This window comes from Schistocerca cancellata, chromosome 7 (assembly GCF_023864275.1).
Source record: "Schistocerca cancellata isolate TAMUIC-IGC-003103 chromosome 7, iqSchCanc2.1, whole genome shotgun sequence".
In the NCBI taxonomy this organism is placed as follows: Eukaryota; Metazoa; Arthropoda; class Insecta; order Orthoptera; family Acrididae; genus Schistocerca; species Schistocerca cancellata.
Window position 1 is genome coordinate 11683415 of NC_064632.1, and position 26875 is coordinate 11710289.

Consider the following 26875-nt stretch of genomic DNA (forward strand, 5'->3'; position numbering starts at 1 on the left):
CTTTTCGGCTCGAGGCATATTGAAATTTAAAAAAAAGTTTTTCTAAGAGGATAATACAGAAGTTAAAGAAGCTTCTGAAAACAAAGTGGACACACATTGTGATAATGAAGTTGAACAGGAACATTCAGAAACAGAGGAAGATGAGAGGAAGCACCTCAGGAAAACAATCATTACTATATTGGATGGACAAACTGGAATAAAGTTCCGCCATCATAGAGAGTATTTCAAAGTTACCCGATTTTATAGTTGTGACAAAAGCACCGAGAATTTCTTCAGCATGTCCCGTAGGTGACTACATTTTGTTTCTTACACTGTTGCAAGAAATTTGCACCATCGGCCACGGTTATATTTTTTACAGTGGTCAGGATGAGATGCATAAGTAATTTACATTGGCACCAGTGAAAATTTTTATTAGAAGAAAAACATAAGTGAAACAATTTTCTTTTACATAAGTTTTGCTTCATTTGGTTTGAAGAAGTTTGGAGAGCCCAGGAATTCATGCGGATCTTTAGCAGAAGCCAAATCATTACAGACCAATGTATAAAAAAGACTGAGAAGACCAAAGCAGAAATGTTGGAAGCGGGTCTGGGGTCGGCAAGAAAACGCATGAAACGTGCACAGTGAAGAAAAAATGTTTTTAAAATGTGTAACAAGTCAATCTGTTCGATGCACAATTACACGTTTGCCTGTGACTAAGGCAAAATTCCTCCTCTGTTACCAGAGCCCAATAATAATGACGAGACCGTTGAATGATTAATATTTCTATTTCAGTTGTGCTCCTGTGTCATTATTGCCATTTTTAATGTCTTTAATTAGTGAAATTAAGTAAAAATCAAGTGAATAAGCAGTATGATTAATTTGAGACACTGTGCCCAATGTAAGGTCAATTTAAAGTTAAGTTCTATTTTGCAACTTGTTCATTTCTGTTTTAAGTGACATACTCCTTTCTATTGCAGTTGCTGCAGCAGTTGCAGAATACGACAAACTCGACAACAACAAATGGGCAGACAGCGGGTCTGTCGGCATTAAATTCTGTGCAACAGCAGCTCCTCCTGCAACAGCAGCTACAGGCTGCACAAAACACAACCAGTAAGTGTATCACATGGAAGTGCACAGAGGGTTCGTGTGCTGAACTTAGCGTAGCTGCTACTGTTTCAGTTTGAGGGTTGTATTTATTAAACTTAACTTCACAAATGTAATATTATGTATCACTTAGTTCAAATTGTGAAATGCGGTTAGTATGAATAGGTCCTCGTGAGTGAACATACATGTTGAAGATACCAAGTTACCATACTTTTTCTAAAAAGCCTTGTTATTGGAAATGCCGACTTTCAGGTCGTGTATCTATACACAGAATGGCCAAAAATTGAAACTCTCATTATGTATCCAACATTTTCCATTTGTTGAAGAATACAAGTTACTCAAAGAATGCCGTGAAGGGGCTCATTGATGCAATATGTTTCAAATTCACATAAGCTCTCTACAAAACTACTAAACATGTGCTCACTCATTCTGCTTTTCCTGTTCTCACCAAAATCACACTTACTCGAATAAAGATTTTGATTGACAATGCGTAACCCCTATGGGATACATAAATAGAGAAGTTAGAAAGCTATGACAATTAGTCTCATTGCAAAAGTAAAAAAGGAACAGTTAAAAGTCTTCCTTAGGTTTTGACAATAGATTTTTTATAAAAAACTGTATTCTTTGGAAAAAACAGATAATGAGAATTAGATCATAACAGACAGTTTCTGCAGAAATTTTGCATCTGTATAACATTTGACACTATAGGAGTTAACATCCGAGGCGCCATCAATACGTACCGAGCCCTAAGAAAAATTTTGTCTTTGAATTAGTGGAGTGCATCTGCAGTGACAGTGAGTAGTTCACTTTTTAGTGGTTAAATGGTCTCTCTCCTCTTGTTTACTTTACTTTACATGCGGCAAAGACCTAGTTAACCTATACCTACTTTATAAACCTTTGTCAAGTGCACTGTTTGTCCATTTGGGACCACGAATCTAGCATGTTCACAGTACCTGTTTTGTTTCTAATAGTTCAAGGTAATGATAGTGTTGTATGTTGTATATCCAAGCAGGTATCATTTAGGTGAACAAGAGATTAATATCATTTTATTTTATTACCAATAGACTAATAGTTTATTCAATTAATTACTAATGTGTTTTGCTGCTTTGCAACCTCTTTGCATCAACCACACATACAATTTTTTTCCAGCAAGTAAAAAAATTCCACAGAGATAAAATAAATAAAAGTGAGTTAATTGCCCAAAGTGAGGGTAATGTCAGACAAAAAGGATAGTATGAAATTAAACTTGCTTGTTATCAGCATCTATATTCATACACAGGAAGTATGAATAACAACACCTTCAGTCATACTATTCTTGTATTTTATTGCTTCACACTATTAATTTTGGACCCTGGCATCCATCATCAGTTGCATATCGTCTTAATGACTTCTGCTGTTCAGTGAAATGATGAAACATGTTTGTTCTGGAAATGAGGACGTTAGATGTTAGGTTCCATATGTTGCTTTATTGAATGATCAAAAATTTGATGAGAAACGATGAAAAACGGCGAAAAATATGCTGAAGAAATAAGGGAGAACATTTTTAACATTTTAAGGCCAGCAAATGTTGATTTACCCATTCTGCAATCACAGTTCATATTTTCTGTGATTTGATTCCCAAAACACAAATCCTAATATCTAACAGTCTCGTAACAGGGACATACGTGACATTTTCCATCGCCTTGCTCAAGAGGTATTACAGATGATTTGCACCTGACAATTTACCCACAGTGTCCAAATTGTCGTGTGATGCAATAAAACATAAAAATTGTGGCTTCATTCAATATACAGGAAGTACAAATAACCTTCAGTCATGTTCATAACTGTAGAACATGATAAAATTAAATCTCTATTCATAATGATGAAAAATACACACAGTCCACATGTAACATGATCCCAGCAATGGTCTGTGACTTCAGTCAGGTCTATTTCCCTATAGAATTGAACAATGGGATGTCCAGGGTGGAATAATGACAGTATCATGAAAAGGATTGATGGCTACTTACCACATAGTGGAGAAGTTGAGGCACAGAGTTTGGCTGAAAGCTCACTTGTTTACAAGTGTTTTTCATGAGCCTGTCTGAGTCTACACAGCGTCTACATGGTGAGTAGCAATCTATCCTTTTCATAGTATTGTCCCTGTGGAACTGGTTTCAGATAAGTGTAAGTATACGAGAGATTCCGCACTTGGTGCAGGAACCGTACGCCTTCAATCATGTTTTGATCCATCACACAGCAATAACTGGAACACATTTCCTAATAGTCACTAAATCAGCAGCAACTGCACAAAATGATCATTGTATAAGAGACAAAAATTCTGGATTCTGAACAATCTAAAAAAACAAAAATCTTTCTCAAAATGTCAGTGCATTATGACAGGCTGAATAAGAGTGATGGTCAGTAGGTGTTTTGAGGTAATGCATTTCAAACAGTCATTTTATTTCCATTGCTTAATATGTCTTAGTAAAGTAAGAAATTCTGTGAATATATTAACCTTAAAATGTCCTTTGTAAAGTAGTAAAGACTTTTTTAAGCTAACATTGCACATTAAGTTGTTGAAGATTTCAGGCCTATCGCACATTAGTGTACAGAAATTTAAAATCGAATAAAGTGGCCCCAAACAGATAAAAATTAGTATATCCTGCACAATATTGATAATTTATTTGTATTCTATTTTATGTCATTTTTCAAACCAAATTTTGAATCTGAAACCATTAACCCTGAACATCCTAGGTTTGGTCTCATAGACCGCCAGTGTTTGTTACCTAGTTGCTAATGGATAGGAGTAAGGTACGGTAGGTGTTTACAGAATTGTGTAGTTGTTCTTTCCTGAAGCTGTTGCTTGTCAGTAGCTACTTGACTGTGAGGGGGATCAATACTATTACTGCTTCTTTCGTGCTAGCAGTCTGAGAGACCAACTGCAAATGAAAAGGGACGATTTGTCTAGTTTGGCATTATTGCACACAGAAAATGTTCTTCTTTTATAAAAAAACTATTACGAGCTCCTTAAAATGCGTATAAAATTTAGGTGCTAATATTTTGTGATGCACTGCATGGCTGAGAGACAGAGTGCTTCTTGTCTGCCCAATCTAATTTCCCCTTAAAGACAAGAGATGAGTTTTCAGAAGACTTAAATCAGCTTTCTTTAATGATACTGTTGGCACTTGTTAAATTCAAATAACTTAAAATCAATATGAGCATGTGCAGAATAATGTAAATTGTTGTTGTTGTGGTTTTCAGTCCTGAGACTGGTTTGATGCAGCTCTCCATGCTACTCTATCCTGTGCAAGCTTCATCATCTCCCAGTACCTACTGCAACCTACATCCTTCTGAATCTGCTTAGTGTATTCATCTCTTGGTCTCCCCCTACGATTTTTACCCTCCACGCTGCCCTCCTATACTAAATTGGTGATCCCTTGATGCCTCAGAACATGTCCTACCAGCCAGTCCCTTCTTCTGGTCAAGTTGTGCCACAAACTTCTCTTCTCCCCAATCCTATTCAATACTTCCTCATTAGTTATGTGATCTACCCATCTAATCTTCAGCATTCTTCTGTAGCACCACATTTCGAAAGCTTCTATTCTCTTGTTGTCTAAACTATTTATCGTCCATGTTTCACTTCCATACATGGCTACACTCCATACAAATACTTTCAGAAACGACTTCCTGACACTTAAATCTATACTCGATGTTAACAAATTTCTCTTCTTCAGAAACGCTTTCCTTGCCATTGCCAGTCTACATTTTATATCCTTTCTACTTCGACCATCATCAGTTATTTTGCTCCCCAAATAGCAAAACTCCTTCACTACTTTAAGTGCCTCGTTTCCTAATCTAATTCCCTCGGTATCACCCGACTTAATTCGACTACATTCCATTATCCTCGTTTTGCTTTTGTTGATGTTCATCTTATACCCTCCTTTAAAGACACTGTCCATTCCGTTCAACTGCTCTTCCAAGTCCCTTGCTGTGTCTGACAGAATTACAATGTCATCGGCGAACCTCAAAGTTTTTATTTCTTCTCCATGGATTTTAATACCCACTCCGAATTTTTCTTTTGTTTCCTTTAGTGCTTGCTCAATATACAGATTGAATAACATCGGGGACAGGATACAACCCTGTCTCTCTCCCTTCCCAACCGCTGCTTCCCTTTCATGCCCCTTGACTCTTATAACTGCCATCTGGTTTCTGTACAAATTGTAAATAGCCTTTCGCTCCCTATATTTTACCCCTGCCACCTTTAGAATTTGATAGAGAGTATTCCAATCAATATTGTCAAAAGCTTTCTCTAAGTTTACAAATGCTAGAAACGTAGGTTTGCCTTTCCTTAATCTTTCTTCTAAGATATGTCGTAGAGTCAGTATTGCCTCATGTGTTCAAACATTTCTACCTTCCCCGAGGTCGGCTTCTATCAGTTTTTCCATTCGTTTGTAAAGAATTCGCATTAGTATTTTGCAGCTGTGACTAATTAAACTGATAGTTAGGTAATTTTCACATCTGTTGACACCTGCTTTCTTTGGAATTGGAATTATTATATTCTTCTTGAAGTCTGAGGGTATTTCGCCTGTTTCATACATCTTGTTCACCAGATGGTAGAGTTTTATCAGGACTGGCTCTCCCAAGGCTGTCAGTAGTTCTAGTGGAATGTTGTCTACAACTTGGGCCTTGTTTCGGCTTAGGTCTTTCAGTGCTCTGTCAAACTCTTCACGCAGTATCGTATCTCCCATTTCATCTTCATCTACATCCCCTTCCATTTCCATAATATTGTCCTCAAGTACATCGCCCTTGTATAGACCCTCTATATACTCCTTCCACCTTTCTGCTTTCCCTTCTTTGCTTAGAACTGGATTTCCATCTGAGCTCTTGATGTTCATACAAGTGTTTCTCTTATCTACAAAGGTCTCTTTAATTTTCCTGTAGGCAGTATCTATCTTACCCCTAGTGAGATAAGCCTCTACATCCTTACATTTGTCCTCTGGCCATCCCTGCTTAGCCATTTTGCACTTCCTGTCGATCTCATTTTTGAGACATTTGTATTCCTTTTTGCCTGCTTCATTTACTGCCTTTTTACATTTTCTCCTTTCATCAATTACATTCAATATTTCTTCTGTTACTCAAGGTTTTCTACTAGCCCTCATCTTTTTACCTATTTGATCCTCTGCTGCCTTCACTATTTCATCCCTCAAAGCTACCCATTCTTCTTCTACTGTGTTTTTTTCCTCCATTCCTGTCAATTCTTCCCTTACGCTCTCCCTGAAACACTGTACAACCTCTGGTTCTTTCAGTTTATCCAGGTCCCATCTCCTTAAATTCCCATCTTTTTGCAGTTACTTCAGTTTTAAACTACAGTTCATAACCAATAGATTGTGATCATAGTCCACATCTGCCCATGGAAATGTCTTACAATTTAAAATCTGGTTCCTAAATCTCTGTGTTACCATTATATAATCTATCTGATACCTTTTAATATCTCCAGGGTTCTTCCATGTATACAACCTTCTTTCATGATTCTTGAACCAAGTTTGTAGCTACGATTAAGTTATGCTCTGCGCAAAATTCTACCAGGCGGCTTCCTCTTTCACTTCTTAGCCCCAATCCATATTCACCTACTATGTTTCCTTCTCTCCCTTTTCCTACTCTCGAATTCCAGTCACCCATGACTATTAAATTATCGTCTCCATTCACTACCTGCATAATTTTTTTATCTCATCATACATTTCATCAATTTCTTCATCTGCAGAGCTGGTTGGCATATAAACTAGTACTACTGTAGCAAGCGTGGGCTTCGTGTCTATCTTGGCCACAATAATGCGTTCACTATGCTGTTCGTAGTAGCTTACCTGTACTCCTATTTTTTTATTCATTATTAAACCTATTCCTGCATTACCCGTATTTGATTTTGTATTTATAACACTTTATTCACCTGACCAAAAGTCTTGTTCCTCCTGCCACCGAACCTCACTTATTCCCACTATATCTAACTTTAACCTATCCATTTCCCTTCCTAAATTTTCTAACCTACCTGCCCGATTAAGGGATCTGACATTCCACGCTCCGATCCGTAGAACGCCAGTTTTCATTCTCCTGATAAGGACGTCCTCTTCAGTAGTCCCCGTCTGGAGATCCGAATGGGGGACTATTTTACCTCCGGAAAAATTTTACCCAGGAGGACGCCATCGTCATTTAATCATACAGTAAAGCTGCATGCCCTCGGGAAAAATTACGGCTGTAGTTTCCCCTTGCTTTCAGCCGTTCGCAGTACCAGAACAGCAAGGCCATTTTGGTTAGTGTTACAAGGCCAGATCAGTCAATCATCCAGACTCTTGCCCCCCTGCAACTACTGAAAAGGCTGCTGCCCCTCTTCATGAACCACACATTTGTCTGGCCTCTCAACATATACCCCTCCGTTGTGGTTGCACCTGCGGTACGGCTATCTGTATCGTTGAGGCACGCAAGCCTCCCCACCAACGGCAAGGTCCATGGTTCGGGGGGGAGGGGGGGAGGGATAATTATTACAACATACAAAAAATGAAAATAGATATTTTAGACATTATTGGGTTTTTGGTTGTACTGAAAAATTTACACCTCCAACAAGAGATCCCTTTTTACTTTCTGTCTCACATATGGCCACATTATTTTCACATAAAATTGTTTCATAATAAATATCACCTTGTATATGTATCAAATGTTTTCCTTATTTTCTAGTGAAATATAGAGAGTGGTATGTTCTATAAGATTGTAAGGCAAGTTTGAAAACATTCTGCTTGTGGGGCCGAGTTTCTCTCGGCATGGCTGCAGTGTCAGCTTGTTGCTGCATTATTGCCAACGACACATCAAGGTTACGAACTGAATAACTGAACTTGTTAAGTAAACGGCAGTCACAGAGTAAAATGTTCATAGATTTTCTTGCTCACTTCAGTGAAATCTAGCTTGAAATAAAAACATAGGACATTATAACTATTTCTAAAATGAAAGAATTAAAACATATATTGAAAACCCATCACTGGTGGGAATGGCTGCAGTTTTGTAAACATACTGTGTGCATGGTTATCTACGTTTGATTGGTTTGTACAATTCAAAAGCCAAGGACTAGGAGGTAATCATATTTTCTTGATTATACTTGTGCTCCTGCTGCACTGTAGTATTTAGTGGTGGTGGTGGTGGTTGGTGGTGGTGGTTGGTGGTGGTGGTGGTATTTACTGCTACTAGGACAAAGTTCTGACATTATAATGATTATGGGTTGCAGGTGTGGAATTTGTTGGAAGCATTAAAATTTCCATAACCTTGTCCAGTAATTTATCAACTATAGTATTTTCTGTCACAGGTCTGCAGAGTTTAGCAGCATTACAGAATTCCACAGGATTAAACTTGACAGGCTCTACAGGGACTGCAAGCACAGACATCAATCCAGCAAATCTTCAGGGACTTGCAACATTAGCTAATTTATCAGTAGCAAACCCCAGTAAGTATAAACATATTGACAAAACATTTAGTTATATGAATATAATAGAGGGAAACATTCCACGTGGGAAAAATATATCTAAAAAGAAAGATGATGAGACTTACCAAACAAAAGCGCTGGCAGGTCGATAGAAACACAAACCGTTGGTTGCGAAAGCTAGAATTTTGTGTGTATGTTTGTGTATGTTTGTGTTTGTTTGTATGTCTATCGACCTGCCAGCGCTTTTGTTTGGTAAGTCTCATCAACTTTCTTTTTAGATATAAAACATTTAGTTATATCAACGAATATGCAGTGCTTGATACTTGTTTGCTGACACACATATAGCAGTTTTAAATGATTTCAACATTATTCAATGAAACTTGAAAAGTTTGTTTGTTTGTAATTTTGTGACACATTAATTTTAATTTTTATGTATTTGATAAAAGGATAAAATATAAAAATGCAGAAAGTTAATTAAATGAAAGGGAGGATGGAAGTCTTAGAAATGAGAGAAACACGAGGTGCAAAATGGCAAATAAGAACAGGCTAGAAGAGAAATGTAAAGCTTTACAGGCATGCCTTGACTTTGGGGAAGCTATATGTGCCTCTAGGAATATTAAATATACCTTTGGGGGTAAATGAGTCACCTATACGAATATTAAGAGCTGAAAGATAGAAGGAAAATATGGAAGAACTATCTATTCGAAGGAAACAAATTGGATAATGTTACGGAAAGAGAAGAGAAAGTTCATGAAGTTGAAGTTGGGGTGCAAAACATGATTCTGTGAAAAGAATTTGACTCAGCTTGAAAGAACTAAGTCACATGAGGTACCTGGAGTAGATGACGTTTCCTCAGAATTTTGGAGATGGTTGACAGGATATTCCATGACAAAGCTATCCCACCTGTTGTGTGATGTATGAGGAAGGCAAAATACTCTTGGACTTAAAGAAGAACGTGATGACAATTTCAAAGAAGGCAGCTGCTGAGTATTACAAAACCTTCATTTCAGTAAGTCATTAATGTAAAATAATGATATAATTATTGACAGAGAGACATCGAGGAAGGCAAGTGTGAGTTATGGAAAAATATTCGTACATAGAGGCAATACTACCCCTAAGATGTACTTCAGAAAAGACGTTGCAGAAAGGTGTTTAATAGTGACCCTGAACTTTGTTTTGCAAGTTCTAAATTTTTTGGTATCTGATGACAGTAACCAAAACTGTGTAATAAAGAAATTTTATTAAGTAATCTGTGTAGTGTTCCTCACAAAATGCTTGATAATTGCAGACTCAAATGGGAAAATCTTCCTTTATTAAAAAACAGTTCTAAGAGTTGGAGGGCATGAAATGTTGGTGGTGGTGGTGGTGGTGGTGGTGGTGGTGGTAGTAGTAGTAGTAGTAGTAGTAGTAGTAGTAGTAGTAGTAGTTGAGATGGGAGAGAGATAGCTTATCCGCAGTGTTATTTAATCTGTAAACTGAGCAAGCAGTAAATGAAGCCAGGAAGAAATTTAGAAAGGGAATTAGTGTTGAGGAATAAGAAATAAAATTTTGAGGTTTTCTGATAACATTGTAAATCCGTACAGACAGAAAAGGACTTAAAAGAGCAGTTGAATAGAATGGTTATAAGATGAGCATCGACAGAAGTGAGAGAAGGGCATTGAAATAAAGTAGAGTTAAGTGAGGTGATGCTGAAGGAATTTGATTAGGAAATGAGACACTAAAAGTAGGACGTCAGTTTTATCATTTGGGTAACAGAATATGAGGGTCATTCTAAAAGTAAAGAATGCTTTATCTGATTAGTCGCTTAGTCCTCCCCCATCCTTGCATCTACATCTGAGACCTTCCTAATTGTCAGTGTCAATATGATGCTAATGACAAGGGGGATTGGTGATTCACTGTTTATTGGTGCAATTTTAAAATGTGTGGCGAAACTAACAATTATGCCAAATGTGAGGTTTGTAATGTAATATGATAACTGAATTGAATCGCCAAAGCTCATGGGAAAGTGATAATCTAACTTTGGCCCAAAAATTTTGCGTCTTGTTTAATGGCAGATGGAAAAAACATTCCTTACAATGAGCAATCAGGCCAGTCTTCATTTGTGACAGAATAACTCATTTCAAAGATTGTGGCAATAGCTTCACTATTGATGGAGTGAGCTTGTGCTTCCCTGAAATTTCATGATAAGTTCTTTATGAAATTGTCAATGCTGAACTGGGCTATCGAAAGTGTGTGGCATATGGGTTCATTGACTTACGAGAGATGAACACAACAAACAACGAATGAGAGTTGCACTGACATTTCTCAGTTGGTACAACAAGAACGCAGAAGAGGATTTGTCTCGCACTGTTACTGGTGATGAGATTTTGGTTTTGTGTAAAAAGGATGCAGAAGGGTTTTTGACCCTGTTACTGGTGATGAGACTTTGGTTTTTCAGAAAACACTATAAAGGAAGAACCAGTCAGTGGAATGGTATGATTCATGAGCCACAAAAAAATTGAAAACAAATAATGAGCACCAAAAAAGGTTATAGCTACAGTATTTTGGGATAGAATAGGCTTACTTCTGATTGAGTTAAAGCTTACAAGAGAGAATGTAAATGCAGCAGTTACTGTAAGACCTTTCACAAGTTACGTTGCCCCTTTGAAACAAGTGGCATGATTTGTTGTCCAGGGTTAAGTCCTGCTTCACAGTAATGCTCACCAACATTCTGCTTTGCATCGGCAATTCAAGTGGGAAGTTTTTGAACCTGTGTGATCTACTCTTTAACAGGTTGCACTGGAATACCATCCTCTTCCAGAATTGAAGGATTTTTTTGGGTGGAAAGCATGAAAGAAATGACAGTGAACTGAATGAGGTTGTTAATGACTAGTTCAACTACTTGGCAGTGACTAAGTATGCAGGAAGTAATAGGAAAGTTTGTGGAGTGCTATGAAAGATGTTTGAATTTGAATGATGATAGAAAAACAGCAAAGATGTAAAAATCTGTTGTAAAATAAGTTTTCTTTCATCACCTTTAATAAAAATTTCTGGAGAAACAAATCTCTTTACTTTCAGAATGACCTTTGGCACTTGTAAGTGTAAATTTAATTATTAGTAAGTCTTTTCTGAAAGTGAGTGAGTGAGAGAGTGAGTGAGTGAGTGAGTGAGTGAGTGAGTGAGAGAGAGAGATAGAGAGAGAGAGAGAGAGAGAGAGAGAGATAGATAGATAGAGAGAGAGAGAGAGATAGATAGATAGATAGATAGATAGAGAGAGAGAGAGAGAGAGAGAGATAGATAGATAGAGAGATAGAGAGATAGAGAGATAGAGAGATAGAGAGATAGAGAGATAGAGAGATAGAGAGATAGAGAGATAGAGAGAGAGAGAGCAAGTTATTAGAGAAAGCACATGTTTCTCTGTTACAGCAGTCAGTCCTATGAGTATGCAGAATCTTGTAACACTTGCAGCGATGACTGGTGGCAGTGGAACTAATCTGCAGGTATCACCTACAGGTCAGTAAATATTTTCTACAGTAATACAATAAACGGGATAAAACTAGATAAATCACTATTTTTATAATATAGTTATACTTCATATGAGGATATAGTCAGTTCCATGCACACAGTTTTTCCTAGTGCGCTGTAGGTTTATGATGAAGAAATGCCAAATCCAACACACAGTCTTGATCTTCCCTTTTCTTATACGTGCAACCTCCAGGCCTTTGACAGAAGTCATATTCTCTCAGTTGTATTTATTAGTTTTGTTTTTGTTATTTGGTCCATGTTCTGTTCTAAGAAAAATATTTTATAGTATGATTGCTGTTTGTTTTTCTTGTACACTTTAAAGACTGTTTTTCTTTTTTTGACAAGTATTCTTATAATTAGTTTTTAAATTGTGTGTTCACATTCTTTCTTGTTAGATTTAACATATTTTCAACATCTTATTCATATGGACAGTCTCCTGTGTCCAGCAATAACTAATATGTGTAATTTCTTAACTTAAGTCATACAGCTTCACTGTTACCTTGCAGCTGGTATACATCCACTATAAAATTAGACTGCAGTTTATTGTAGTCTAAAATAGCTTTTGCATGTATCAAAGATCTTATGAATGTAGTATTGAAGTGAGGAAAAGTAAGATAAACAGATAGATAAAAAGTGGGATAATATTGTAATGTGTCTTCTACCAACTACTTACAGTGGTGAAATGGATAGGATTTTCAGACGGACAAACATAAGCGGAAACATGGCATGTATTGAGGCTTGTGTGGAATTAAAACCTTTCTCATAGTTCATGGGATAAATACAGCTACAAAGAACGAACAATTTGAATTGGTGAACCTGAAGAAGGGACTAAGATCCTGAGAACTCATGATTGGCAGAAAGTGCTAACTAGGTGCTAGTAAGGAATTGAGTGACGGATTGAGTCATTAGAAATGAGAATTAAAGGTTGCCTGCTCTGATTGTGCAATACTTAGCTGTTACTACTTTCTTTCAAGACAAGGGCTTGTGTGCTAAATTTCATTCGGATAATTATTTTATTTTTGCTGATGTTGAAACAACTTCTCTAAAAGTAAGACAACTATTTTCCAGTGGTGCTTCAGTATCCACACTGTCAGCTAGTCACTGATAGATCCAACTATCACTAAACACACCACACAGTGGTGATTAGAATATTTACCTTCAAAATATTGCGATTCGTATGTTCGTAGTTCGTCGAGGACTTAACAGTACCGTATTAATGCTTACATTCAGCGATTAAAGTTTGCACCCACACAGGGTTAACTGCACGCCCACTTCAATGTGGGGAGGGTGGGAGGAGGAGGGAGGGATGTGTAGAAATGTAATGCAAGTGACACTGGCAATAGCATAGAAGTATCAGTGTTAGGGTTGGTAACTATGTGGTGGATGGGGTAGAGGTGAGAAACGTACAGTCTGGGTTTTGATAGACAGTTGCCAAGTTTGGTGAAGTAGCCTACAACTGTCATGAGCAAGAATGGATGTTGACAAAGAACAAAAAAATTTTATACATGAGAACAACAAAAATTTTATGATTTGGGTACTAGTGTACATATATTTCTTAACTATCAAATATCTGCCATCATAACTGATTACCAACAACAAAAGATAATCTGCAGAGACTGAGTATTGAGCCACTGTGTGAAAGAACTGAAGCCATGACCTCCCCTCCCCTCTGAAGATTCTCTGAGAGGCGAAGAAGAAATTTCAATTTATCAAGAAAATCCATTTGAACAGACACAATAGCCTAGAAAAATTTAATAATTGTAAAATTTCTGGCCCTGGCGAGCTTATAATTTGTACTAGGATTGGGTTTTATCTAATCAGATGAATATGAATTTTGTGTATTCAGAAAGTTTTTATTGTTTCTTTGGTGAAGCAGAGATTATTCAGAGTCCTGTCATTTGCAAAATTGGTGAAGCATTATTCAACTTTTGTCAGAACTTGTTCAGTGATAATTACATAACACTAAGTACCATTCATCTTAAATTAAACTACTGGTATTAAAATACTCTTATTTTGAATATTAATTAAATGTTGTTGCTTTTTAATCATTTGAGATTGTGTCCTAGACACTTCTATTTAAAAATATGCCATCTGTCGTAGTAAAAGCTGTGAGGACTTACAGTAAATGTTTTCCTTTTTATAGGATCCAGTGCATCTGGTTTAAGTAGTCCAGGTTGGTCTGAAATTTTCCATGTTCTTGCAGTTTCCATGCACCTTTTATTTACTGTGGCTCGTTACTAATGTTTCTTTAATACACATTTGCCTGTAGCTAATAGTAGCATCCTTTCTGGTTTTCTCACTTCAGAGTTGCGTGTACATTGCTAGTGCATATACCTTACAATGCTTTCCTATTTGCACTTACGGATTTTACTGACATTTGTGAGAGATTCCTTTCTAGTGTTGCTTTGTGGATGTTGCATCAGACGTTAGTTTTAGTTTGAGCACAATCACCTATTACCACACAGAAATTCTAAATTGACATTCCCACTTATCTTTCCAAACATAAAAAGCAGCACTTGAAAAATTGTACAAAGCAAGGAGTGGTTGGAAGATACACATACATACAACTCTTCCTGCAACTAGATATGCTAGATGTATTCTGTAAGAGGAAGCTGCATAGTTCCGGAGAGAGAAGGCTCTAACTAATGCTCTTTTCATTCAATGTATAATCCATTTGTGAGAGAGAATTTTTGCTAAACAATAATAAATATTAATGTCTTGCTGTCAATGGCAGTTTAAAAGGGAATGTGAGGACGTAATCTGTTTATTGGGACGTATTGCTGACGAAGCTCTTGACTTTCCCATAGTGCTGTGTTACTCTGTGTGGAATCCTAATCAAAGACAAGGAGAAGATAAATGTCACTGCAAAACTCATAAACAGTGTGTGTGTGTGTGTGTGTGTGTGTGTGTGTGTGTGTGTGTGTGGTTATTTTTTATATTGTAAGTGACATTTCATCCCTTTATCCCTTTGGAACATTCCTTTTATGGAGAAAATACAGCATTTAGCGTACTAGCAAGTGACACAGTTCAAACCTTTTTTACTTGGATACCAAAATAAAAAAAATTACCCACAAATATATAGTTTTAAAATTGTATGCCCACAAGACAGTAATTTAAGAAATAAAATTAAAATAACTCTGTTACCCTTATGATTAGGTTCATAGATAGAATCCAGTCTCCTCTTTTTCACTTAAACAAAACAGTTTATTACAAGGTTGTTAAGATTATGCACATTCAAAAGTTTTTTTTTCCTATAGAGCACATAGCCCAGGTGTTCAGTATATCTTCTTCCACTGTTTTTTCTGGTTAAAGCATTTATTCTTCCCATTGTGGATGAATGAATGCCTCTCACTTTCCACTGTTGTCACTGGCATTGTACAAATAATTTGTAGAAGTTTCACTGATTCCGGTAAAACAGTTTCAAAATCATTCTCTCAGATACAATCGAAAAGTATTGAAGCCCCATTTGCAGCCTGGAAATAATTTCTGCTGTGGATGACTGTCACTTCCTGTCACAGTACATTTTGTTTAAGTCAAATAATTTAACTGCAGTCTGAAATTCTTTGTCAGGTAATAAGAGCTTGTGTTTTGGAAACAAACTGGACTGGAATAATATACCCACTGACAAGTGATCGATAAGTGTGAAACAGTTGTCAGTGTTAACCATAACAAGGCTGTCACTGTATGATCTTTGCAGCAATTTTATGGGAGCCTAAAAATTGGGAATGTTTTGGGTTTGCAATCTTCTCATTTCTATTTCCATTACCCTAATTATGATCCAGATGAAGAGAATTTCTCATCAATTGTATTGTTGACTTGAAATGAGACATACTCTCAACAGCTTTCACACTACCATAATCCCCACAGTGTAGCTGATGAAACAAATGTTGCAATTTGGATGTGAAGTAAGAAATGCTTTCTTCTGTTACACGTGTCTGATAATGAACGTTGCGGAACGTCCTGTGGCCACAGATGGGATAAGAGACATTAAATGCTTAGCTGATGAAGATAAAAACCTAAATTGAGTGAACTGCACATAAACTGTAGCATCGAGTTTGCTACAATTGTCTAAATAGGTGTAAGACGAAAAACTGAAGCCAAAAGAGAAAGTTGTTGTTGTTGTTGTTGTTATTGTTATTGTTGTTGGGGAAGTTTCTGCAGTGAAGCTCCTTTCCTGGTTGTTGAATAATCATTTCTACAGTATCATCATCAGCAATCTCAAGCCACTCTGCTATTTCATTCTTATACTTAAATACAGTGTTAACACATCGTATTTTAAAATTCCTTCTTGGGTCAGCATTTCTTGCATCATCCAATATGACAGTGCTTTTCATTTTCTTTGTGAAGAAAGTAAACAATACCTGCAAATGGTTAAAAAATATTCTAAAATCTTTGTTTTGTGTTGCACAATATTCTATAATGAGGGTGGGTGGGTTGGTTGGTGGTTGGTTGGTTGGTTGGTTGGTTGGTTGGTATAACAAATTTGCTCTTTCATATGCTGCTTTCACACTTAACCTGCATCCCATTGTGCCTACTGCTCATAACTCTGAGCTATCGGTACTGAACGATAAGTACTAGTTGAGGCATAGTTGCACAAGCTGTCATTTCATCTACTTCAGTTGTGATGTAATCTGTCTGCGATATTTCTTTAGAAATCGACTGTTACCAAACAGCATACATAGGCCAACAGCTAGCTCTGAAATTGTTGTGGAAAATCAAAGTAATACAAGATTATCAGTTTGTCAACATGTTCCGTCAATGTGGAATCCAATTCTGCCATCGGATTGAGAGAACCATGAAAATACCAAAAGTCTCTGAAGCATAGCAAAGTCAATGCTAAAGTTTATGTGCAGTTAACTCTGTTTAAGTTCTTATCTTCATCAGCAAAGCATTTAATGTCCGTTATCCCATCTGTGGTCCCAGGGCATTCTGTGACATTCGTTATCAGACACTTATTTCACATTTACACTGCCAGGCTGCATATTTGTATAAAGTAGGAGTAAATTTTCTGGTAAATATAGTGTAGCGTTTTGCATCTGTACAGTATTTAAATCCAGTCTTGGTGGGCCTAAACTACTCAGGTCTAATTTTTTCTCAGTAGTAAGATTGTTCGTGCTATTTATACACTTCATTCTAAACAGGAAACAAGCACGTCAGTTAGTCTTTAGGGCACAGTTTGTCTGATTCACAACTAAACAATGATACTAGCACCACAGGAACAACATAATTTAAGTTTTGCACCAAAAAAAAGCTTGACTTGTGCTCCATACTCCTATCTTACGCCTGCTTTGCATGGATGCAGCCCCAATGCCACCACACTGCCCACACCCACCTGTCAATATCACTACTCCTCCACACACAGCCATTGCCTACCTTTAAATTGCTGGGATGGTTCGCCAAGAGTCACAATGTTGAATTCATTCTAAAAACATTGATCATTTGCTTACACGGGCTGGTAGTCAACCCATCCAATAAACATTAATCACATGGGCTGATGGTATATGAAAGTTAAGTCGAATTTTCATTTTTGATCCATACATACTGCAACCTTTCCGTGATTGTTGGGAGTCACTATCTCAGTTGTACTGCTCATTCACCACTAGCATAAAGAACAAGGGAAAGATTGGGTAGGGTGTGATAAAACAGACACAGTGAGTAACACGCATCACCAATTTTATAAACAGTTAAAATAATTGCACTTCAAAGATTCCACTGGGAATTTATCAGATATTCTAAGTAATGTTTGAAATATTATGTCGTCTCCTGTAAAAATTATGGTGATTTCAATATTCGTTTTTGAAAAAATCTGAGCAAAATCATGGCAAAGGAATTTTTCTTCAAAGTTAAAGTCTAACCTTAGTTTTAAACTTGTACACTTAAATTGTGCAGAATGTCAGTACATTAACAGACAATATAACAACTGTAAAACATGTTAACTAGGAAAAATGTTAGCACAACTAATGAGTTCATAGTGGACACCTTTATAAGGTGTCTGCAAAGGATCAGCCATAAAATTAGGCATATGAGGCAATAACACAATTTTATGCCTTCCACAGTAATTTTCTCTCTCCTTTTAACAGCTGTTTCCCAATGAAAATATGGCACCAGCAGTGTGTCAAACCTATGATGATGATGATGATGATGATGATGATGATGATAAGAGTTCAAGTATAAGTAACAAAAAGAGAGAACTATACAAAGTGTTCCTGATCTCAGATGTGCAACTGCTTTCATATTATTATATGTATTACTCCTTATTGAGAAGACTTATAAGATAATCAAGAAGTTACATTTCATGTCAGATATGAGTAACTCTAAACAGAAAGGACAAAGAAATATGGAGCCTAGTTAAAAGGAAAGTCTATTGGAGGAACAAAATGTCTGTTAATTAGAAATAGGGCCAAATAGTCGATCAGACAAAACATTTAGCAAGCATATTCAACAGTGACTTTCACATGTAACTGAGAAACTAGGGACAGTCAGTTCAGAATAAAAAGCACTGCAGTATATGCAACAATAAGTACTACAAGCATTCTGTCAATCCAAGACCTCCCTAAACTCTATTTTTGTTCTTAGGGGAGATAATTTTTTTCCAGTTTCCACGATAATCAGTGGGTTAATGACAAAAATGCATCACTTTCACAAGGTACCTTTCCAGACAGATTGAAGTGTGTCATCTTTAGGCCACTCTTTGAGAAAGTTGATTGGACAGACATTAACAACTATTCACCCATTTCACTACTAACTTCTTTCTCAGATATTTTGGAGAACATGATGTATTCATAAATGGTTGAGCATATCTGCAAATATAAGATTCTTGACCAATCAAAATTGGGATTCTAGGAAGACCACTCCACTGAACATTTCATATACTATTTTGGTCATAATGTGTTGAAATAATTGAATGACAAGATTTCATCTGTTGGGATATTTATTTATCTAAGGCATTTGACTGCAAACCACAACATTCTTTTGAAGAAACATTACATTCATGGCTTTTGAGGACTTTAAATTGTTCATCTTACGTTTAACTGATGGGAGCTCTCACGATGAATCCAATTCAGAGTGGGAGACAGATTACCATTGGCATTCCAAACCGTTCAGTTCGGGGATCACACCTGTTCTTGCAATGTATAGACTATCTTCCATCTAATGCTAGTAAAATGATGGTAATAGTGATGTCTGTGGTCTGTGGACTCATTATCATGTTCATTTATTGTGTGTACACAACTATAGAAGGGTAGAAGGGCCACATTGAGTAATTAGCAGTTGGGACTGCACTCCTACAATTTTTCACTTACTTGTGTTAAAGTATGTAGATAGGCTGGTCCATCATAGCTCATGACTGTACCTCAAATTGCATCAAGCCAAAATGACAACCTATTACCCTTCTCTATGCCAGAGTCAGAAACTTTTTTCAGAAAATAATGACAGGGAATTAATGAGTAATGGAATGTGAGATTCTACAAGAGAAAGCAACTGATACAATCTGTTTTGCATACATTATTGCTTAAGGCTTCTTGGTTGTAGAACTTCTCTACATTCCAGTGAACATGTGTCAGTGATATTAAAGAAATTGCTGCACCTACCAACAAATGGACTGTATGAAAATGGCATCCATCTGTATATGGGGTGCTAAGAAGACATAGTGTATGCATGTGAACTTCCAAGGCTTGAGTTTGCATACCATTTGAAGATTGTGGGTACAGTTTCGGAGTTATGGATGTTCATAAGTTTATACAAATTCTAATGTGTGTTGTTTGTACACTGTAAACTACTGGGAAGTAAATTACAATTGGTTTTTGCAGCTTACATTAAACAACCATATACGCATGTTTGTAGTTGCTTTTGGAATGTATTACAGGCTGTAAACAGTAAGAAGTAATTAAAATACCATTTGTTATCGTCAGACATGTGGTTCTGTGTGCTAATAACCATTTCTCGCATGTGTGTAAAAAAAATATTATTAACTGATGAAAATGTGGCTTTTGTACTTCCTAAATAATGCAATAAGACAGTGAAGGAAAAAGTAACGCAAGTTACTTGTGTTGTTCAGTAATTTTTGTATTGTGTTTCCAAGGATGTGTGATTGCTATAAAAATCATCTTACTACTGTTGGGCTGTTTGTAACTTCTATTAAATTCTCAGTCTTCTGTAATTAATGGTGGTTGGGTGGAAGTGTTGATTTCCTTCCTTTTAAACACAGAAGATTGTGTTCTAATAGTTTTAATGCCTTGATTGTGTGTTTGTTTGTGTTACAGCTCTCTCGAGCCTAACCAACTCGACTGCAGGTATGTGTATGTGTCTCTCTTTTTTTTTTTTAACAAACTAATTATATTTTGTAGGTAGAGCTAATTTCTTGGGGTCAAACTGCCGTACACATTTGCTGTAGTGCGATTAAGTTTTAGTGATTATCAGTCGGGGACAGCAGATCGTATCAGTGCTTGTCATTCATTTTTCTTGGAACTCTGGGTGGATAATGATAATAGATTTCATGGTAGTGGGGCCATTTTTAAAAAAGTGCACTAAAATAGCCATCATAATTTTAGTGACGGTGGTAATTTTATGTTGGTCTATAAAATGATTTAACGTCTTTCAGTAACATTTTTCTATAAAATGCCACAGATATTGTCTGCCTGTGTAATTAAACGAGGTACAAATTCCTTCATTTGTTTCCTGTTACTATCACTGTTAACTTGATATGATGTTTCTTGCTCCATTATTGGGTTCCTGGATGGATTCCTGTGACACTGTTACAATTAGCCTTGGAATGAAAATCAGTGTAAAATAGTAACATAAAAAGATGTATTGAGTAATGAATATCTCTTGGTTCATCTCACCTTACATCATATGGTTTACATAAATAACCGCAAATGTCGTACACATGTGCAGCTGTATTTACATGCTTAGAGATCTTACATTTCTTCGGCACTTTGTTACTGTGTGGAGTGTAATGTCAATGTTTTTGGCACTGTAAATTATTGTGTATGGATGAAAATGGAGAAATATGCCTGCTGACAACTTCATTTTTAGAATGAGTTTCTTTTATTTCCACCAGTGATCTCAAAACTTTAGATCCTTAAACTACCAGATTTGGTCAGCTGTGACCATCTTCAGATACGCAGCAAAATGTGGGAAATGAAATACAGCTAGTGCACAGATCAAAAGTTTTGTGATCATCACAAAAAATAAAAGAAATTCATCCTATAGTTCCTGGATCGCTTTTTTAATTTGCGACCATGTCGCAACTTGTGGAACTTCCTTTTTTACGTCAGCATGGTAGCTTTGCAAGCAGTATTCATGTTCATCTAAATCAGTATCTGTCCACTTAAACTGGATATTTTTATAAATAATTTTCCTCCAGACAGTTTATGTGCTTCATTGTTTAATTATTTTCTGCTTTCTCTTTCTGTTTCTAACCATACACTGGGAAATTCAGCACTCCTAAGGAAAGCAAGTAGTGCAGGTGAGATTATGCAGATTATACTTAGTAGTCAAATAAACTGGTGGTATCTGCAGTAAAAGGAAAACAGTACTTCAGTGAAATACGAAAAAACTAATCCTTCTAACTAAATAACAGATTTGTTTGGATCTGCCTCAGTGAACTTCGCAACATACAAGTGATTCGTGCGCGCGCGCACACACGTGTGTGTGTGTGTGTGTGTGTGTGTGTGTGTGTGTGTGTGTGTGTGTGTGTGTGTGTGGTTTTTTTTTTTTTCAGTTTCAAATCCTGATATGAAACACGTAGTATCCTCGTTTTTGTTCATAAAACATTTAGAACATTATAAATGGTGATTTGCAACTACTTATCAGTCTCTAATACTCGTTCTTTCATTTCTTCTCTGATGGGATCCAGGTCTCCTAGGAAAAACAAGCAGTACAGGTGAGCACTTCTAGCCCTGCGTAACTTCAATCTGAGCAACACCATTTTTTTTTTATCTAACTGTGTATGCTTTTGATTGAGTTTAACGCATGGACCAAGTGGCAAACTTTGCTGCCAAATTCTGTAATTGGTTCCAGTTACTTCTCTTAGTTCCATAGTCAACCAGTAATTAGTGTAAATGGAAACCAGTGGAAATTTTATTAGTGTTGTTTTCCTCCAAAATATGTCTACTTTATTTGTGCATGAAAGATTTTATGATCCTGCTGCTGTTATTTCCCTTTCCCAAATAAATATGAGATAAGAGCTCTGCATGGCATGGCAGTAAGAGAGTGGATAATGATTTCCTGCACCTCATATTCTCTCTCTCTCTCTCTCTCTCTCTCTCTCTCTCTCTCTCTCTCTCCCTACCTACCTATCTCTCACCCTCCTCCAATCTACATTCCTCCCCAATTTGCATGCTACACGAAGTGATATGAAGTGTGATACCCTCAAAATACCGTGTTCACAAAGATTTTATTGCATTTGGCCTATAGAAACTCATGTTGAAAGCTGGACCAATAGTGAAAGCTTTAAATTTACTAAGCTATTATTTTATTGCATCCAAATGTAACATAAATGGTACACTTACATAGAAGTAGAGAAGGAAACATTTTTTTCTTTGGATCATACAAAGCATATGTGATTAATTTTCAATTAAGTTACAATAATAGTTTGTAAAAGTAGAGCCGGCCGGAGTGGCCGAGCGATTCTAGGCGCTACAGTCTGGAACTGCACGACCGCTACGGTCGCAGGTTCGAATCCTGCCTAGGGCACGGATGTGTGTGATGTCCTTAGGTTAGTTAGGTTTAAGTAGTTCTAAGTTCTAGGGGACTGATGACTTCAGATGTTAAGTCCCACAGTGCTCAGAGCCATTTGAACCATTTTTGTAGAAGTACAGTAAGAGATGAATATTATTCGTAACACTTTGTTGAAGTTGTTTGAATATGTACAGACATCACATATCTTAATGGTTGGAATGACAGTCCCTAAGTCATATTGTGTCCTTGGATTATTCAGTAGTTCTTGGGCACATGCAGAGTCCTTACATTCAGGTGTCCATGTGCTACCAAAGAGGAAAACTCACTTTGTTTAAAATTAGGAGAGCAGATCATCACAATACAGGAATATTGGTGACTGAGAAACATTTTTTTCTATGAAACATGTTGAAATAATGGATCACCTTCAATATTTCAGCGTTTATATGTGTCGGACAACCAAATTACGGGAAAAACTCGGGAATTTTTTCATCCAAGAGAAAACTGGGGAAAACCCAGCAGTTTTTTTAGAATTCTGGGCATTTTTCATTCTTCTAGACAATAGTTAAATTTATGTAATTTTAACTAGGAAGAAATGATAAACAGCACAATGTGTCAAAGGCTTTAGGTCGAAGTCTATAGAATGCTTCATAACAGTAAACTGATGCCGACAAGTGTGATGTCACAACTGTTTATGTTAAGTTTGTTTGAGTGGTTGCCAGCAATGTGCAATTGAACTGTGTATGGGCAGTACCTGTTCCCTCTTCTGGCAACTTGAAATGTGGCTGTTAGCTGTATCAACAGCAGTAACAAGCAGCCAGATGCTACCTGGAAAAATTTGACTAGCGTGCCTAAGCTGCCCGATTCTTGCATGCGCAGAGCAGTTGTAGTGGGGAGGGGATTAGTCTCCACGTGAGCTGTGTTTATGTTTAAGTGATCTTGCTGTTGCCTCCTCATTTATAGTTCTCACGTCAGATGAAAACAAAACACATTTTTGGCAGTCAAGCTTTAATCACCTTGCACAACAATGAAGTTATTTTCATCGCTTTGCTAAATAAATGTGGCTTTTATTGATCTTTCCTGCAGCGGCACCAATGAAGTGTTTCATCCCACACTATTGGCTAGTTTCAACTGTTCACTGAAATTCAAGTGCACACTTTAATCTTTTGGTATGTATGGCATTATGCCATAATAAAGAACAAAACATGAAATAATGCCGTACTGGTACTCCAAGAAAAATTGTGTTCTGAAAACAGCAGTGGAAAACTTAATACCGGGTTGAGCCTACTTCTTTGTTTATCTCGACCTACAAATGTGCACTTCAATCCATAACTGCCCATGCAGAGTAATGCCTGTTTTCTGGTGCTCTCTTGCAACCGCTGAAGCAGATCTATTCCTAACAGGTTACAGGAAAATATTGTGAACACAAGATGAATTCTGTTATGTGTGAGAATGTGGTATGAATGTGTTAAATCAGAGAAGGTGACAATCATTTAAAACTTAACATATTGAGGACCAGCCAGTTAGAAGAATTTTGAGCCCAGAAGACCAGAGATTGCCATTATTTAAAACTTACTGGCACAGTGCTGTGATGTACCTCCAAGTGTAACACACACAAAAAGGCCAATATTTTAGAAATATTTACTTGTAGCTACACTGTGTACATTAATTTAAACCATTAACTTTTCTATTTGTGTGTTCACACTACTTAACAGTAATGTTCCTATTGGCTGATAACATCACTTGTCCTATGCTCTGAGTATTTGCTGTCATTGGCTGGCGAGATCACATGAGGAGCTGTGATTGGCTTACAAAAGCACATTTCAGTCTTGATTTAAATGCTTCGGAAACTAATGTGCTGTATTTGGTGGAATTCAAATCTATACTTTTGTAATACGAATATGAAAACATACAGCGTGAACATTGCTGCACATCAAAGGTCTTTCCAAAACTTTTTTGACAAATTTTTTTCATTCTCTGAAGTGCCAAGAACTTCTATGCTAATGTACAAAAACTTTACCATTCAAAAGATCGATATTTTTACAGCTCCAAGGGAAAGTATACTGTCACTTACCATGGAAAAAGCATATTTTTCACCTTGGAAGCAGCATATTTTCACATGGGAAAAAGTGCATTTTTAACTAGGAAATCCAGGAACTTCTTTATATTATCTGTGTGTACACCCTGTATTTCTCACTTTCACCTGTTACTTGTTGAAAAATAGTTACACAGGGGTTTTGAAAGAGACATCTTTCAAATCTATTGTGTTTAGTTTCTCTTTATTACCCTACAATACCATACCATGTAGATAAAGACTTTTTCTTACAATGCAGTGCACTTAGTCCATAGAAGATCAGTAGTCCAGCTTGCTGGTAAAAGGCTCACTGGAGACTTCATTCTCCCTTAGGCAAACACAGTTACAAATAGGTTAATTGGAATGTCTTCGTGCAGCAGTAGTCACTCCTTGGTCAGGAACATCAAGAGAATTTGTTTTAATTTTGATCTTACACTTGCTGAGTTAGGTCAAACAGGTGTTGTTTAACTTACAGGTGTTGTTTAACTTACACTGCTAGCTTAATAATTATAATACTAGGCCAATATTTATGCAGAACGTAGTTGCCTATATCTGTAATAACAGAGGCCAGTGTGCAGTACAGTACAACTTATCATGGGTTACAATACTACAACTTGTCATTAAGCTTTAGAATGAGCAGTGTTATTTGTGATGTTCGAGAATTCTCTCGGCAACTGAAATGTGTTTCTTGCAGGGTCGCTAACGGGACAAACGTCAGGTGGTAGCCCACTGAGCCCTGTTACGAGCATGGGGCTGGGCAGCTTGACAGGGTCGCCGCTGAACTCGATGGCCTCCATCAATGGCCTGGGTTCTGCTGCTGCGGCGCACAATGGTACGGGGCTGGGACTGGATGCCTTGACATCTGCCTACTCGGGCATCCAGCAGTACACTGGTATTGGCAAACTCCAGATTCATTGCTCTATTACTTAAATATAATGCTGTAATGTGTCCACCAACAAGTTGGTACAGAATGTTTAGCATTTACTGTAATCTTCACCTTGGAAAGTTGTTGAAGGAAAAGAGACAATGAAATACATTTTTCGAATTTGAATTTTTTTCTGTCAGCATCCAAACAACAAAAATGCTGCCAATATTTATGGTCCTTTGTTAAAGTAATTGAAACAACTTTTGGCCCTTCCTGAAGCAGTATGGGTAATACGTGTAAAGTTTTTTCATATCTAGATAGTTCTTCTTAGTCTTCAGTTGTTACCATTATCAAAAGTTTCGCTGTTACAGGGTTACCACAATCAAAACGTTTTGTATATTTGCCAAGTTCTGAAATAATTTAGAGCGATGCAACTATAACTGACATCGTAGACAACTACTGATATTTTGACATGTGCACACCCAGCCATTTTCAAGGCAACAGTTTTGCCTTGAAAATGTCAGGATGTGCGCCTGCTGAAATATCAGATGTTGTTGTGACATCACCTGGCTGCATTCCCATAAGTTATTTGAACTTTGTACATGCAGGGAGAAACTTGGATCTCCTGTGGTGCCCAGTTATTATTCTCACAGCTTCCAAAACTATTCTTTTTTCTGTAAGCCTGTAGTTTCTACCTTTAGTACAACATAAAATTTGGAAATAATTGAAATGTTGTTATGCAGTTGTTACTGTAATTCATATAGTAAATGTGAACTGTGTAAACCCCGAGACATGTGGTCAGACTGTGGTCAGATATTACTTTGCTATACACTGCTTTAATGAAATAGTTAAATTACTTTGATAATGGTCTAAACAGTGTAGTGTGCAGCCTTCACTGCAACAGAAAGTTGTGTGTTCCCCCTCGAAACTGCATCTTCCAAAGTCTTTCATAGTCATCAAGGTGCCAGCTGTATGCGAACGGTGACCTCCTATCGTTTAACACAAACTACATTATTTCAGAGTTCTTTCTTTCAATTCAAATGTTTACTCATCACCAACAATCTTCACAAAAATTCACACCCATTATAAAGTTAACAAACAGTATATATAGAAGTTTACATATATTAATGTGTCATACTGTTTTTAAGGTGTCACACTGTTAGATCGATAAGATCAGTAACCACTACTGCTGCCTGGAAATTGCCAGTGATTTTAGTATTCTAGCTGTGCT

At 36.9% G+C, this 26875-nt stretch overlaps 1 protein-coding gene across 17 annotated transcripts in view; it reads left to right on the forward strand.

The window, feature by feature from the left end:
* Positions 1-26875, forward strand: part of LOC126092534 (CUGBP Elav-like family member 2) — an 823092-nt gene that overhangs the window by 769924 nt on the left and 26293 nt on the right. For 3 of the 17 annotated variants that reach the window (XM_049908182.1, XM_049908183.1, XM_049908181.1), the window contains 8 exons: positions 957-1089; positions 8408-8545; positions 11930-12016; positions 14172-14201; positions 20290-20325; positions 21468-21494; positions 21885-21911; positions 25474-25671. In XM_049908182.1, the coding sequence (XP_049764139.1) occupies positions 957-1089; positions 8408-8545; positions 11930-12016; positions 14172-14201; positions 20290-20325; positions 21468-21494; positions 21885-21911; positions 25474-25671 (676 nt within the window). The remainder of the gene's footprint in view (positions 1-956; positions 1090-8407; positions 8546-11929; positions 12017-14171; positions 14202-20289; positions 20326-21467; positions 21495-21884; positions 21912-25473; positions 25672-26875) is intronic. The other 14 variants (XM_049908166.1, XM_049908169.1, XM_049908168.1 and 11 more) reach the window with 14 other exon arrangements.